This window comes from Triplophysa dalaica, chromosome 13, assembly GCF_015846415.1.
Source record: "Triplophysa dalaica isolate WHDGS20190420 chromosome 13, ASM1584641v1, whole genome shotgun sequence".
Lineage (NCBI taxonomy): Eukaryota > Metazoa > Chordata > Actinopteri > Cypriniformes > Nemacheilidae > Triplophysa > Triplophysa dalaica.
In genome coordinates this window covers 15217345-15233654 of record NC_079554.1, presented here as the reverse complement: position 1 = coordinate 15233654, position 16310 = coordinate 15217345, and the positions used below count along the sequence as shown (strand labels likewise).

General features: G+C 38.8%; 1 protein-coding gene across 3 annotated transcripts in view; it reads left to right on the top strand.

Moving 5' to 3' along the window:
• Nucleotides 1-3777: 3777 nt before the first annotated feature.
• stxbp5a (syntaxin binding protein 5a (tomosyn)) overlaps nucleotides 3778-16310 on the top strand; it is a 79796-nt gene continuing 67263 nt past the window's right edge. For all 3 annotated transcript variants that reach the window (XM_056764403.1, XM_056764402.1, XM_056764401.1), the window contains exons 1-2: nucleotides 3778-4244; nucleotides 6351-6448. In XM_056764403.1, coding sequence (XP_056620381.1) covers nucleotides 4107-4244; nucleotides 6351-6448 — 236 coding nt within the window. In that variant the 5' untranslated portion in view covers nucleotides 3778-4106. The remainder of the gene's footprint in view (nucleotides 4245-6350; nucleotides 6449-16310) is intronic.

Here is a 16310-nt window from a genome sequence, read left to right as displayed (position 1 = left end):
TTTACAAAAAATAAGAATTGTTATCTGTTTATAGATATACAGTGAAAACAAATATATTGCAAATATACACTGGATCACCTGTACTGTATAAAAATGTAACATTTGCATTTTCATATAAAGTGTATTTGAATACAGTACACTGATACTGTAGCATCTCTGCTTCGCTTATGACTGTTTGGTGACCCCTACTGTTCACTATGATAAACAGATTCTCCTCATCTGACCCTGATGTCATCTGTCTGCATGCTTTCTTAGTCTGAGTGGAAGCATGTTATTGGCTTAGAGGTATAGTCAGACACTATTAAACCTTTGACTGTCTTAGAGAAACTTCAGAAATGGGAAGAGCGCGTGTGGTTGTCACTTTCATCAGAGTAAGTCATTGTCAGATGTCACGCGCAGTGAACACTAAGATGTTATTTGATCAGTCTAGTTGATGCCAATGAAATGTGAAGATTTCCAACCATTTCCCCCCTCCGAAACTGTCACATGGCTTTAAGAATAAGTAGCGATACGTAGTTCATGTCAACTCTCAAATGTAAAGTTTTAGAATTTCCATTTGATTTATTGTATAAGAAAAATACATGAATATAATGTATGTACAAATATTAGGTCTAATTAAAAAGTTAATTTGCAAAAACAGATTAGCTATTTTTTTTAAATGATTTTATTTTATTGGCATGCTAATATCAACCAAACGACGGTTAGGTTGCATTGGATTATTTTAATAACTAAAAAAAAATACAGCTAACAAACGCAATAAAACTGATGAAATTTTTTTATCTCAAAAGAGTTATCTGTTCTTGTAAATTAACGCTTAAATTTTTATCTATTGGAAATATCAAAAGGAATCAAAGCTTGAATTACTTGAATCTAATCTCTTATAATATTACAGAAAAATTATTTTATTTGACACAAGAAAAATCTTTTTATTGTCTTTATAAAGCACAATTGTTTTGATTTTTTTGTATACTGACAAGAAAAGGTGTGTTCTTCACAACTCCCTAATTTACAGTCCATGTCTAGAGTCAACTGCAAGTCTACAGCAAATATTCTGTGACTTAATTTTTCTTCGGATTTGGGTTTGCATTTCTGCCTCACAGATTTATTGAATATCTGATCAAGTGACCTTTAACAGACCAAAGCATGTCATTTAATTTTTTTCAATCATTTCTTTGTCGTTCTGTATTTTATTATGCCTCTAACAGTTATAAAGCTAAACCCATGGCTGTTGGTATCATAGCCAGTAGCCTTTAGACATGACAGTGAGTTGTGTCTGTGTATCTGGTGAGAATTCTTGATGGGTGTCTAATCGCATCTGTTGATTATTGCTGCTGAAAGCAGATGTGTTACAATGAGTGCAAATGAGACGACCTCTCTCTCTTTCTGTTCCTCTACTGTGTTTGACAGGTCTCACACACTTTAACTGAGAAAATCTCATAGACTCACATGACAACCCTAAACCTTACCAAAAGCTATTATCATTATTCGAATATGAACTTATTGCACTTATATTTTTGGCCCGGTGTATAACCACGCACGCATGAGCGCACACACAGCATTATTTATTAATATTTTTATATAAAGCTAATTATAATCAGTTAAATCCAACCTTCATCCTTATTCTTGTATTTCCAAGTAAATATGTCCCCAGACATCCATAAAGAAACATTTGACCTCACTGTACTTTTAACAAGATTTAACTCACGGGGACAAACACATTGATACAAACTGTACACAGTAAGTGCCTATTTTTTCTTATTGTACTCATAATAATGATGTCCCTGTAATGTCTCATCCATTTGGATTAATCATAATACACTGTTCTCTATAAGCCACTTCAATATTAAACACTTTACATTTCTCTCAGTTTAAATCAAGGTTCAATCACCAGACAGATATTTGCATACTGTATCACCTCATGAATTATTCATAACCTGATGGAAGGTCATCAAAACAAAATAATAATGACATGCTTGGTCTTCTGATTATAAAATAAAGCACACAATCGAAGTGTTATCATCTTCGGCTTGTGTAAAACAAGGGGCGGGACTAAACATGCCAAGGGTAAAGGGACACATATTAGATTGGACAGGCAGATGACATCATCTGTTGCACGCGGCATCTACAGAGAGATGATTTTCATTACCTGTGCCACTTTATAATCCGGTTAATATTCATTACATGGGGAGAAATGGAGGGACAGACATTTTTGTGAGTTCGATAGAGGAAAGCAAACGTCGTGCAGGATAGGAGCAATGTTTAAGAAATTTCAAGGATAATTTGACCTTTTTTAGAAGCCTACTAGGCCTATTTAATACACATCTAAATGTAATAAAACTATGGGAACTAAAAAACAACTAATGAATATCTTTTCTTTGTGGTCATTTGCAGCTGCTCGGAGGAAAAACACGTCACCTTGCTTTAGTCGTGCTTCTGTAAACTTTGGCCCTTCCTCAGGGAACAATAAAAACATGCATCAATGGGAGGGCCTTATCAAAGCCTACAAACAGAAACATCCTATTAATGCAAACAGCAAGCCACTTAATGCTGAGTGTAAATGCCCAACCCCTCTTCCTCTTTAATATCATGAATAAAAGGCAGCAAAATAAACGAGAACAAAGTCATTGATGTTCCAGTCTGTGGTTTTATGGAGTGTCCGGTGTGTATGCGCGTTGCAGGGATCCGGCTATTGGACGTATGAGGATGACCCGTACCTTATAAGGGTCTCTTTAGTCTCTTCCAGGGCTCCATAAGGAAATTCATTGTCTTATCTCTATCATCTCCATCACTGCATTATAAAAGGATTTAGAATCAAAGAGATCTATTCCAAACCTCGCTGAAAGTCTTAATATGAGTTGTATTTTCATCCAATCACGTATATTTCTATTTAAAGTTCATTCAAAGAAAATGTCATTCTGTCACGGCATTCCAAACCTGTATGACTTTCTTTCTTCTGCAGAAGACGAAGAACGTTATATACCGAACAACATCTGCCTCATGATGAATAATTCATGTCAGATTTGTTGATTTTCAGAGTGAACTACCCCTTTAACAGAATTCAGCCCCTGCTAATCTGAACCGGTCTTTGTATGCATTTGCAAACCCGTCTCCCTAAAAATGTTGTAAATTATATTACACAATATATGGTATAGCCTACTTTAATTATTTGCTCCTCATAATTGTGGAGTTTTAAATTCATCATTTGTTACAAGTGGTGGATTAATTTAATATTTTTTCAAGAAACAAAAGAGGGTGAACATGATAATACTAGAATAATAAGAATATATAATATATGAATTTGATGCTCATTTGATATTGTAATTTGTTATTAGTCGAACATATCTAATTGTGTTTGGTTGTCTATTATAGGGCTTTCTGTTGAGTAGCTGCATGATCATAGGACACATTTTCTGATAAAGAAATAAGTCGCATCGCCGTACCAAGTCCCCACCCACCCATAACATTGTCACAAATAGTAAATTTGCTGTTGTATAAACAAATACGGATGTCTGAGTCTATTACCACCAGAGACAAAGAATATCTGTAGTATGCATCACATCAAGATTATAGAGCGCATTGTTGTAGCTTTATTATGACTCTAGCCTATGTGATTCAGATGCGCGGATGCGCTTTCCATCCTACATCCCTGCGCCTCCAGGTGCAGAGACCCGCCCCCGTTTCTGCAATGTGACGCCAGCTCACTCAACAGCAAGTCGTATTTGCCTGGTCACTGAAAAAGAGGTTTGAAAGGCGGCTTCGAAGTGTGAAGTGCGCACGCGCGGCGCTGCAGCGATGTTTCCGCTTTGAGTGGAGAAGGGGAGGGAGAGAGGGAATTGGAGACGCAGCGGGACGCCGAGTCAGAAAAGCTTATACGGACACCCCACAAACGCTTACGCCAAAACAGAAAAAACTTTCAACCTTCACAACCCACGACGGTGGCAGCCTAGACACCAGCCATGGAGGATGCGGTGAATAACGCTCTGTAAAATGTGAGCTGTAAAAGAGACGTGCTGCAAAAACGAGCGAGAGCGGTTCTCCCCTCATCTTTCACGGGTGATCTCGACTCGGGTGCTGCGTCCCCTCCGTTTCACTCGCACCGGGGGAAAATGAAGAAGTTTAATATCCGCAAGGTGCTGGACGGTTTGTCGTCCGTTTCGTCTCCCTCTCAGTCCCCACAGCCCGGGGCAAAGGAGAACGATCTCATCCCGGAGACGATCCAGTCTGAACACTTTCAGCTCTGTAAGGTGAGAACGCTCTCAAGTAACGATGTATCTTCACGTCATGCAACATCACTTAATGTTTTATAATACTATGCTCCAAACAAGTGATGCTTGGTGCACGCTGTTTTTTACTTTACACAAAGACTTAAAATAACGTCTTTTCAGGTAGGCAGATAATACTGTGTAATATTACATTTGCGCATTTTTATATTAGTGTCTTATATAACAAGTCAATCTTATGCTATACATTATTTCTTATTGTGTAATGCATCTCACAAAGAGCTCCATAATTCTCATTACGCACCGGTGGAGTCTTGTGCATAGGCTGTAGCCTACACGTTAAATCCGCACTCAGGCTATGCATTAAATCCGTACACTATTCCGTCATAATCTGTTGCCTTGAATACACACACAATAGGATTTTACACAAGCTGTGTGTCATGTGCGTGCTTTAAAAGAGCTGACTCTATGTTTCGAAAATGCGCACAAATGCGTAAAATATTCATGCGTGATGGATCAGTTTGTAGCCAACACAAAACGCTTTTGTTGCCAATCTCTTCCAACGCTCGACTCAAATTTCTTCCTCTTTGCAGCAGTGATTGTAAAAACTGCCACTTTGACTGTATTTTACTGAATCATGTGGGGTTAGAATGAAGCTCTGATGCTTGCGGAGAGGGAGGGGGGATAAACAACCCGCTCCTTGCATAATCTACTGTGCTGGGATTAACATGCAATTTACAGTCTTGAGTATTGTCATTTCACCCAAAATAACACTATGAGCTGCACACCCCCCAACTGCATTTTGGTCACCAGGTGATAATGGCTGGGTAATATGCAATATATACTACTGTGTCCTGCGAAACAGTCACAGTTATGAATAGGCCTTGTTGGAGTGTTGGTGGGTTGACTTGCCCTTCGTGGTTTAGACCCGACTGTACAATGGACGAAGTTAATCGTTTCCAGCGAGAAACGCGTTATGTATCCTCTTCTCCATCAAGCGCGCAAGCGCCTCGTCTGACTGATCGTAGTGTTACATTATAAAACCACACGCGAGCGCACAAAAAAAGAACGGCACGCCGAAGTATTGCAATGCATTTCTCTCGTTTACGTCGGTAATATTTGCACACACACGTCTTATTTAATACAAAAATGTCATGTAATGATGTTTATATGTCAAGGGGTAAATAGTCCCTGAACTTCAGGAACTAACACGACCACGTGTTTATTTTTAGGAAAATGCTGACACGCCATCCGAAACACTTTTTTACCACGATACCACTTTCTACAAGGATTAATAATTTACGATCATTTATACAAGCGCTTACACACACGCTTTGATCCATTTTGTCAGATCTCAATTAAATATACGCATGCAAACATGTCAGTGTTGTGTTGGGTTAATATTTAATTCATAGTTGCCAAAAAGACGAGAAGAAACGTGCGCGATGGACGGAAGCTTGTCTCATAGACAGGTATGGCTACCAGTCGTCCCCGCGCGTCGCTTACGTAACGCGCTTAGCCACTAAACAAACAGAGGCTGTGTGCTCAACACCAAGTGAGCAGCCTATCTAGATAGCACCATAGGGCCGCATTAATAGCCCAGAAATGCTGTCTGTGTGGCGACGTCACAAGGTTTTAAAGCACAGCCCTTAAACGCGCGCGGTGACAGCTGTTGAGCAGAGGCCAGAGCTGTGAAACTGCAGCCAACCACTGTTATTCTCTGGATACAATACAAAGTCTCTACTCTCACTTTCTGTTGTTTTTATCTAACGGTGGGACACCGGGATTGTAAAAATGGTCCAAAGGGGCCTGACCTTATGAGGTTTTGGTTGTGCCTTAGTTGGATATGTTGTCATGGATAAAATGTTTTTTGTCTTGCATACATCGCCACTCTCTTTAAAATTATTATATGGAGCATAGTAAATATTAATTTACCATGTAAAACATCTATCATCTATAAACACATATTATACAGTCAAAACACATAAGGATGTAACAGACTATTCAAGACTAAAGTGAAATGAAGTGTAGAAATCTATAAACTGGCCATTTAATAACCTTTATTGGCAGTTCTGACACATTTTGTATCTTTTGCATGATCCTTTTAACTCTCTTTGATCTGATCTCCAGACGGTGCGCCATGGCTTTCCCTACCAACCGTCCTCTATGGCATTCGACCCCGTTCAGAAAATCCTGGCCATTGGGACTCAGAACGGAGCTTTACGATTGTATCCTTTATGCTGTTCGGTGGAAAGTTGATTGCGTGTGTTTGTTTCAGGTGCGCGGTGATCCAATCAGTAAGTATTTGGATTTCTTTACCAGCTGTTTTTTATCCGATAGACTTTCACTGGTGCGTGTTGGCATTGTCTTTATTGTCGTGACAAATCCAGAGCTTTACTGACGTGTGCCCACTGTTTGCAAGTGTATGTCTCTCATAAACGTGATCTAAATGTTGAGATGATCCGCTGTCATGGCATGTCAGTCAGGACCTTTGCAAATCTTTCATACGGAGGTGTTTATTGTTACTGGATTGGGATTAGGATGAGTATGGCACATTACCCTTAGGACTGAATCTTTGAATTCAGTTATTAATTTCACCGAAGACTTCCGAAGTGTTCCCACCTAGGTTCCTGTCTAATCAAAACGTCCATTCACACGGTGTTATTCAGAAAGATGACCTTCGATTTGGCACTAATAGAATTGATCTCTTCTGCGATCACAATACAATCATTTATCATCAATCAGGTGGGAAGAGCTTACCTGACTCCGCCTCTGTCAGATGTTGTACAATGACGGTGAAAGGTTGATGCACGCGCCTCTCGAGAGGAAAGGCTTACGAGAAACAAATCACCTTTGCCGTCTGGGGAGATGTGTGATATTTAGCCTCTGAGCGATTGTGATCAGATAAAAGACGAAATGAAGGCGAATGGGAATCTCCCAGAGAGACTCAAAATTTAGATTAGTGCAACCTCAGTTTCCTCCGTCTCATCTTGAGCTATCGGCAGTGAAACAGGAGTACAAAGGAATCTTGTGATTGACCTGGATGGGGTAAACTGATGTAGATTAACACGGTTTTTGAAAATGACTTTGGCCTGTGTTCAATATCAAGCATATTGAGTTGAAATAGCTGGGTTTGTCAATGCTGTGTATTGTGTAGATTATTTTGCAAATTGCCAAATTACGCTTTCTTTTATAACTGCTGTGCAAAACTCCGTACACCACTTCGGAAGACGGAAACAGTCCGTTTTGTGTATTTCTTGCTGCGAAGCGCCATGCAGATCTGTCTTCGCAGTTGTGTAAACTTTTCTCTACTTGAGATTGACCGAAAGTGGCAGATCAAGAGAGCAGAATGACAGAATCCTGGCAAAATCATCAAGAAGATTACAGCGGTAGGAGGAAGAAGGGAATCTTCAGTCTCAGGCCAGCGGGCAAATGCACAGCGATCCCAAAAGCATTCTGCTTCCCACAGCTCACTTCAGACCGGAGCTTCTCCAAAGTGACACGACACCCGCACGTTAAAAGACCAAAAGACAAGAGAAAAAACCCACATGACATGTTTGACATTAAGTAATTTCTCTGAAGCTGAGTGCTCACGATCTGTTCCAGCGGTCACTGGTAGGAATTAGCATGACCTTTAGCTTTAGCACTTAAACTCAAGTGTGTAATTTCTGTGTCGGTTACGTCACCAAACCGACTCGAATAGTAATTGTGTTTAAATAGGTTTGACGAATGCTACGCTCCGCTGATTGGAAAAATATTGTATGTTTGTCCAACCAGTGGTTGATTGAAGAAATCATATTTTATACCAGGTTAAATTTATGATATTTTATATGATCAGTAACAACCTACAATAGATTACTTATAATTGTGTCTGAATATTAAATTGGAAATAAAACATTTAACATCCAAATTGGGCAATAAAACCCAATTTTCAAAAAATGGTTACTTAATATTTTTCCTCTCATTTTAATAATTCAGTGGTGGATTGTGACTGAGGCTGTTTTGGGTGGTCCCTCTGTTTTGGGTGGTCCCTGTCCTGTGAATTGTATTTTCACACAAGGTGGGGGGAGAATGACACGCTCATAATTCAACTACCTTGCGGGCCTGAGGACTGTGCACCTCACACGCAGATCTATTGATCAACCTTACACGCACACACACAGAAAGTGGTGTGAGGATACATTTTAAGTTGTCTCATGAGGATTTCAACTTCCTCGACTGTCTGTGATGTTATTGACTGCTATGCGCAAATGCAATCTTTCTCCGGTGCTGATTGCTAACAGTCTTAATGACTGTAATTCAGACTACAACCAACTATGAGTCTTCTCATTTGGTTCATAATGATGATGATTCGCCTCTTCAAATTTAATGAAGGGTGTTTATTTTGAAAGATGTATGTCACAACGATCACGCCTCGTGCCCATTATGAGTAGCATGTTTTGGAGAGAGGCTTGTTTGGAGCACACTTGAATAAAATGTCAAACAAAGATATGGTGGCTCTGTCCAAAACTTATGTAGTTCCCCTGCCACCTAGTCAGCCGTCGACTAAACAGGCAGTGTTTTGTTGTAAGGATACTTGCTAAAGTGCTTATAGACTAACTTTCAAAAGCACCATACCGCCACATTTTATGATGTAGAACAATATTGAGTTAGGTTTGACCTTGGAAATACTATTTCTCGCTACGAATAAAGGCATACTACGAAAAAAAATAGACATGCATAAACATTTTTTATTTCCTAATTACATTTTCAGACTCCATTTATTACATTTTTTTCTTGGATGTACACATACAGTAGGATTGTGGCATATTTCAGCCTTATATTCAGATTAAGGGTGTCGCAGCATATCAGTATTTTCAATATTGATATTAAAAACTATGATTATTGTTCATGTTAATTCTACACATACACTAAAATGTGGGAAATGAGAATTGGTAAATAAATGTTCTAAAACTTTTGACCGGAAGAGTAACAATAAACTTTTCAGAATTCTGAAATAATACAAAGGGAACAATTTGAGTTAAAAATTGTTATGTTTTAGCATTTTCAGTGTAGTTCACCGTTTGCCTTGAATTGTCAGAATGTTTGTTTTTGTGTCGTTTTATGAAGCAGCTTCTTGAGGTCTCAGAATGAGATCCTTTATAAACAATATTAAAAGACATCCCATCTATTCTGAATTCTTATTGGCTGCTATTTCTTCATTATTCGGTCAATGTTATCCATTTCAAAAACATTTTTTTACTGAAATAAAATGTGAAATTATATTTTTGTCTACGATTCTAAGTTCAGACATTTAACGAGAAACATTCCAATCAAAATGTATTGTAAGTATGATAATATCATAAATACATACGTTTCCACCTATTGTGAAAACAACTACAAACTCTCTCTGTGTTTTTTAGTTAATTTCTTTTAATGTAATTTATTAGTTGTTAAGAGTGTAAAGACAAACCAAAAAAAATTATTGTTCTGTTTTCCATGTGTGCCATGTATGTAGAACAGTGCCCAACACACGTACACATTCTTACACATGGACGTTGCCTGAGGATGCCAATGCCACTTCTTACATAATCCACAGAAGTGAGGCTCATCTTCTCAAGATCTGGGCAGTTGTGTGTGCGTGTGCTCCTGTTCTCTGATCCGCATAAGAAAGGACTTTAACTCAGTCCTCACTGCAATAATGGCACAGTAGTCGTCTATTATTGAGTGTGTGAATGTGTAGGATACGGTACTGTGTTACTGCACTGCTGGAAGTGGCAGTTCATAACTGAATAAATGTGAATGAATCAGATTTTAGACGTAAATAAATCTGAATGAATCAGATCAGTTTGATGGAATGGCACCTTACTTGAATCACTGTTGTGTTACAGCTTTATTAATACAGCATTTTTGCAAATAATCGCTCCCGGTTTGGTTCTCTATTTCTGGCCTCTAGATTTTAAGCATATCAGCTCATTTTTATGCTAACCTCTTCAAAAAGCTCCCATAATACTCTCTCTTTATTTGCTCTCCTGTATAACTACAACAGGTACGTCCGAAGTGCCTTTCTTTTATTGTGCTGATCTAATAAGGCCGACCTATATTGCCATCCGTTTCCCCAGAGGCGCGTGCAAGAGAACCTCTTAATGGCAGATACATACCATGTTTCAGTACCCGGTCGTCATAGAAATATGATTTTGTGACATTGCAAAAAGAGGCTATTGAATCATTTACAGTAAATTACCCTCCTGTTACAGTCTAGGAGGGGACGCTGGGGATGCTAGACGAGGAGGAAGGCTGAATGGGATCTGGATGACACTCTCATATAAAGGCACTCTTGAGTCACCGTTCTGAAGGAGAGGTTAATGGAAAAGTTGCAGTAGGATTCAGTATTGTCGTCACATTCAGAAACAGCTTTTGTTTGTGACGGCCCTCAAAGTTCATACAACGTGCCTTTTACTGCCATTAAAGCAGCGGTTCTCAACCTTTTTGTCTCCAAGACCCCCATTGTATTCATCATTATTCAAGATATTTGATAAACTCACAATTTGAAAAAAAGATCTTGATATTAACTGTAAAATTGTTTGTTTATTTATTATAAAAATGGACAAATACTAAGAAATATCTTGGTTTGTAGTTGTTTTAAAATCTATTTCAGTGCTCATTTTAGCCTTCCTGAGGCCCCTTTGAAGTCAGCTGAGGCCCCTTTGTTGAGAAACGCTGCATTAAAGGGATAGTTCACCCCAAAAATTGAATTATATCATTATTTACAAAAATATGATTTCATATCTTCATGTGTTAATTTCAGAAACCTTGCACTTGTGTCTGTTCATGTTTTGAGGTGCAAAATCATCGCGCTAGACTTTTAGCTTTAGCTTGTATAAAATAGGTCATAATCAATTTTTACCCGACACTATGGTGCAAGGTGATGTTATGTTCTAATTAGCATGTTCGTGATATCATCGCTATGTACATGCGTTTACTCTCTGTATTCAGAAAAGTGTAAAAAGATTTTCAGTACGTTTTGAAACAATTGCGAAACTAATCAGACATTGGTGGGCCGTCATAGTCTAATGCTGTGTTCACACCAAACGCAAATTTAGCGTTTGGCGTGAGTAAATTACATACAAAGACAATGCAAAGACGCAGATAGACGCAACCTCGCGGCAGGCGGTGCGAATGACACGGATTGGGTGGCACATTTGAACCGTTCTTACGCACAAGTTGAACATTTGTGACTTGAGCTATAAATTCACGCGAACAGTTTTCGCGTCACTCATGTGAGAATAACGAACTTTTCCCACAAGTTATAAAGAGGGTGGAACGCGATTGTTCGCGTTTGTTGTGAACACTCATGTTTGTGTGAGACTGGCTCTGCACAGCGTGTCTGGGGTTTTCCTGAATGGGCAAAGCGTTTATGAGTAATGAATAGGAAACAGGCGTCCTTTCCTACTGTCACTTACGATCAGTTCTGATGAAAGGAAATGATTGGATGCTACAAAGGGGAATTACAAAATTGTCCACATTGTTATTTGTCAAAATGACAGACGGCCTTTAGATTTTTCTGTTACTGGTAATTTTTTTTTGTCAATGATGGAGAATTCCGAAACACGTAAACACAGTAAATTAATGTTATATACGCAAATGTGCGGCAAGCGACGCAAATGACACGGATCGGGCGGCATGATTACTGCTAACGTGCGTCAATCTCGTCCTTCGCGCAAATTGAACATATTTGTACGATCGCGTCACTCACGCGAAAATAACGAACTTTTACCACGAGTTGTAAAGAGTGTTGAACGTGATTGTTCGCATTTGGTATAAACCAAGCATTAGGCAGACACCCTGTTTAGATGCTTCATGTACTGACAACCAAAACTAATTTCTTTTCAATATTGACTTAAAGCCTTTCGATCAAATTCCAAATATTGTTGTTGTCTCGGTCTTACCTTCCACTTTCTGTTTCTCTTCCCGCGTCTTCACTCCCCCTCCCACCTCACTGCAGTGCATTTTTGTGTCTGTCTCTGTTAAGTGGTTGCTATGCAGTTTAGGAATTGTGGTGCAGTTTACGGCATGCGGTTGCCAGGCGAGACAGTCTCCCATTCTCTCACTGTAAACTCTGCAGTGTTGCGAGTCCCCGGTGCCTCTGAGGTCACCTACCTGCTGTAATTACACACAACTGAGGGAATGTTGCGCTTCTTGGACTCTTATGGCAAAAGCTCAGCATGAAACGTGCATGTGCGATAAGTCGCCTGTAGCAAACCCCCGGCTTGCTCTTCGTCATGCTAACAAGTCTTCGTCAAGCTATCTGTTCGCTGATCTCTCTGGCCATCAAAGCCCGTCCTTGGCTCATTGATCTGTTTCATCACTTCAAAGAAGCTTCCAGCCCTAGAACCCCCCCTTCTCTTTCCCTTCCACCTCTCCATCACTCCGTAGCACCCCAGACCCTTCAGCCAAGCTTATCCCCCGTCAAACACACTCACTGATTTGTACTGATGAAATATTTGGTGTCAGGATCACAGGAAGTGTGCCAGTGGACGGCAGTCTTTTCTTTTGGGGATTTTTGTGGTTGAATTAGTGATGGGTGTTATTTTTGTCTGTTTGAGGACTCTACAGATGAATCATAGTTGTCTAGTTCTGTCCAGCCGTTTGAAAGGGAGAATGCACCCTATGATAACACTTCCTAAGATATACTGTGTATGAAGGAGAAGACAGAATGTAAGTGGAAAAAATTGTAACGTTCAAAATAACAGCTGTAGAAATTGTAGAATGGAGGAATGTTTGTTAAGTCAGTATAGCGAGTGACCAGAGAAGTATATTTTATTAAGCTACAATATGTAACTTTTGCCTCTTTATTGCCATCTCATTTTGTAAAAGATTTTTTTTACACTTTAATTTACATATTTATCCCTATGTGTACATAACTTATAAAACGGTTAGTTTCAGTCCTTGATTCTGATTGGTCAATAGCTGTGCTTTATTCACTACTTAACTTAATGATTCAAAAGGCTGCATCCGAAATCACATACTGTGACAGTACATACTGAATTTAAATAAGTACATTCCATCGACCGTTAAATTAGTACGGTCTATATAGCATGTGGGAGTAAAATGAATAGATTTATACATACTGCATCCGCCCTGGTTTTTGGTCATGTGACCATGCTCTTGACCTACAACGTATTAGTCTCAGCCTCCAACGTCACGACCATGGTTCGTTGTTTGAACTTCTGATGCAAAAGGCACACTTTTCTGAAAACACTTCAGCACGTTCTCAGTCGACATCTGATTGGTTGAATTTTACAGGCGTTCCAAGCATTTTTCTTTAACAGTCCGCCTGGAAATGACAGGATGCCGTCTGATTGTAGAAGTATCCTTTCATGTTTACATCGGTTGAAATAAAAATTCATCACGATCGATTGAACGCTAAATTAAAGTATGCGAGGATCACTTCATAAACTCATAAATGTTGTTGCTGTTAAAGGTTGGTGGAGTAAATATGTTTCGGGTGCTTCCTGTCTCATGGAATTCACATAGTACACACGTTTCAGGTTGCTAATGCATTGTCTTTTTCACACACCTTGTAGAATTACCAGACCGGTGAAGCCATTTTCATAGCTCGTAAAATGTCTCTTCAATTTTGCGTCATGTGATCGGCTTTTCTGGATCAGCCTTTATAGAGACCGCCGATTATACTTCCCAAAGTGATTATCGGCCGATTATGATCGGCGACCGATCAATCGGAGCACCTCTAAGCAACATTAAATTTTAGAGGATAAAGAAAAGAGGATTTTTATGGCACGTTTCCAAATCATCATTTGTCATTTGAAATGGTGCAATAAATATCATACCGTGGACGTTATACCGACGTATTATTGTACAGTGAGATTTTGATATTGTTACATCCCTAGTTCGCACCCTTAGCAACATATATTAAACAACTAGAGGATGAGTAAATGGTGACCGATTTTTCCTTTTTGGGTGTACTGTCTCTTTAATATTTGTATTGTATGGTAACTGTTTTATAAGAGTAAAAAGGTACTCAAGGTTAGTGATTTATTCACAATAAAGCACAGCCTCTTGTAACTTATTGAAATACATATTACATTAAGGGCTGTGTATTGGCAAGTGCCTCCCGATACGATACACATCACGATAGATGGGTCACGATACAATATAATGCTATGTATTTCGATACGATACACATTTGCGATAAATTGCAATACTTTAAATAGAAAATGTAAAAATTAGAGTTAGAAATACAACATGCTGTGCATCACCTGGGGTTTTCTGTAAGGATAAGTGTAAAAACATCCTTTACCTCTGAAGAGTGGCCATGATGTGCGATGCTAGGACCTTTAGATCAGAGGTTTGAGTTCCCAAACTGTGGATTGCTACCCTCAAGTTGGTAGCACAGGGGAATAAGGTGGGTCACTTGGCTGTTGTGGTGCATTACAGTTAAAACAATAAACATGGGCAGTATAAAACCCCTGGTTCATTCGTGTCTTTTTGGTATGAAATTTTTACTTAACACATTACTCCATGATAGTGTTAATTTCGTTAACGAAAATAATGACGAAAAATATTCGTCAAAGACTATTTTCCCAGGACAAAGGCGAGACGAAAAGTAAGGCCATTAAACGACAACTAAAACTTTATCAGCACGCAATATCGTTGACGAAAAATGATGAGACTAATTGTAGCTATAAAAATAAAAGCTTACCCAAAATCTGGAGGTTGGATGTCTATGAATAGGCCTTTGCGTTTATCAGACTTCTGTGGAAATATTTGAAGCTATGAAGTTGAATAAACTATGCACATGATTTGACATTATATTGATTTGTGCTAAAATAGATAATTATAATGAAATATAAAAACAAATTTCTCAAAAAAATAACTTCTCAAACAATAACAATCACCGTGATTATAATTGTTTGGTAAAATACCCATTTTAACTATGTTACAGCATGACGAAAACGTGACTAAGTTCGACTAAAACGAAACGAAAATGAATAGACATTTAGTCGACTAAACTGGATAAAACAAAAACAGGACAGGGATGACCAAATATGATAAAAACTAAAAAGTGTATTCGTCGTGGGACTAAAACTTACACTAATATAAAATATAGCTGACAAAATTAACACTACTCCACGACTTCGTTTCAAAACCAAAGGACATCCACACATCAGCTCTGAGAGCTCGAAGCGGTCTTATATTTTTCACCATGCTCGCTTCCACTTACTCTTGGCCTTCTGTATATGACATGATTTATAAAAAAATATATTGATAGTAGCGTTATCACTATCGACACGCTATCGGAAAACACAGCACAGCCCTAATTACATGCGAGACATTTCCTGCCAAATCTGTCCTTACAGCTCAAACTATGACAATGTGTGTTCATATACTTGTTCAATAACTGAATTTTATTTATATTTGATAGATTTTTACAGATTTTAATATGTCATTTTTGCTGATATGAAATAAGTTAAAGTATGAAATGATTTTTGCAAACGTTGCACACTTTTGGTCATTCCCTGTTTATGTGAAAATCTCTCAAACGTGTTGAGCGATGTTCTGCCTCAGAAGACCAAAATGTATAGTGATTGACGAAAATTGCTGTCATTTAAATGACACCATAATCAAGCCAACATTCAAAATAATATTTTGTTACTTGTATACTTGCCCTTCTCCAAATCTGCATAGCTTTAGAAGATCAGATGTACTAGCATGCAAGTATTCAGCTTCATTTGGAATGTGTCATGTAGCGTTATCCTGACAGATTACAGTTGGCCAGTTGTAGGGACAGTCCCACCTTCGAGAATATGAGGGCTAATTGGCCTGCTGTTTGTTTAGCAGCTGGCCTGTGATCCTGGTAACATTTCAGCGGTCCTGGGGTTCAATACACATCACACCCATGAGATGGCCTTTGAACATTAAGTGCTAACATCAAAGCTCCTGAATGGACCTCATGGCCACAGTGGCTTTCAGCCAAACGTATACTGTACTGCGTGCGGTAGCAGGTGTGACCTTGACAGGGAGTTTGTGTGGGTGTTTGATTCAATCCTCTCTTTATTTTTCATTCTTTCTGAATTCACCCTTTACTGT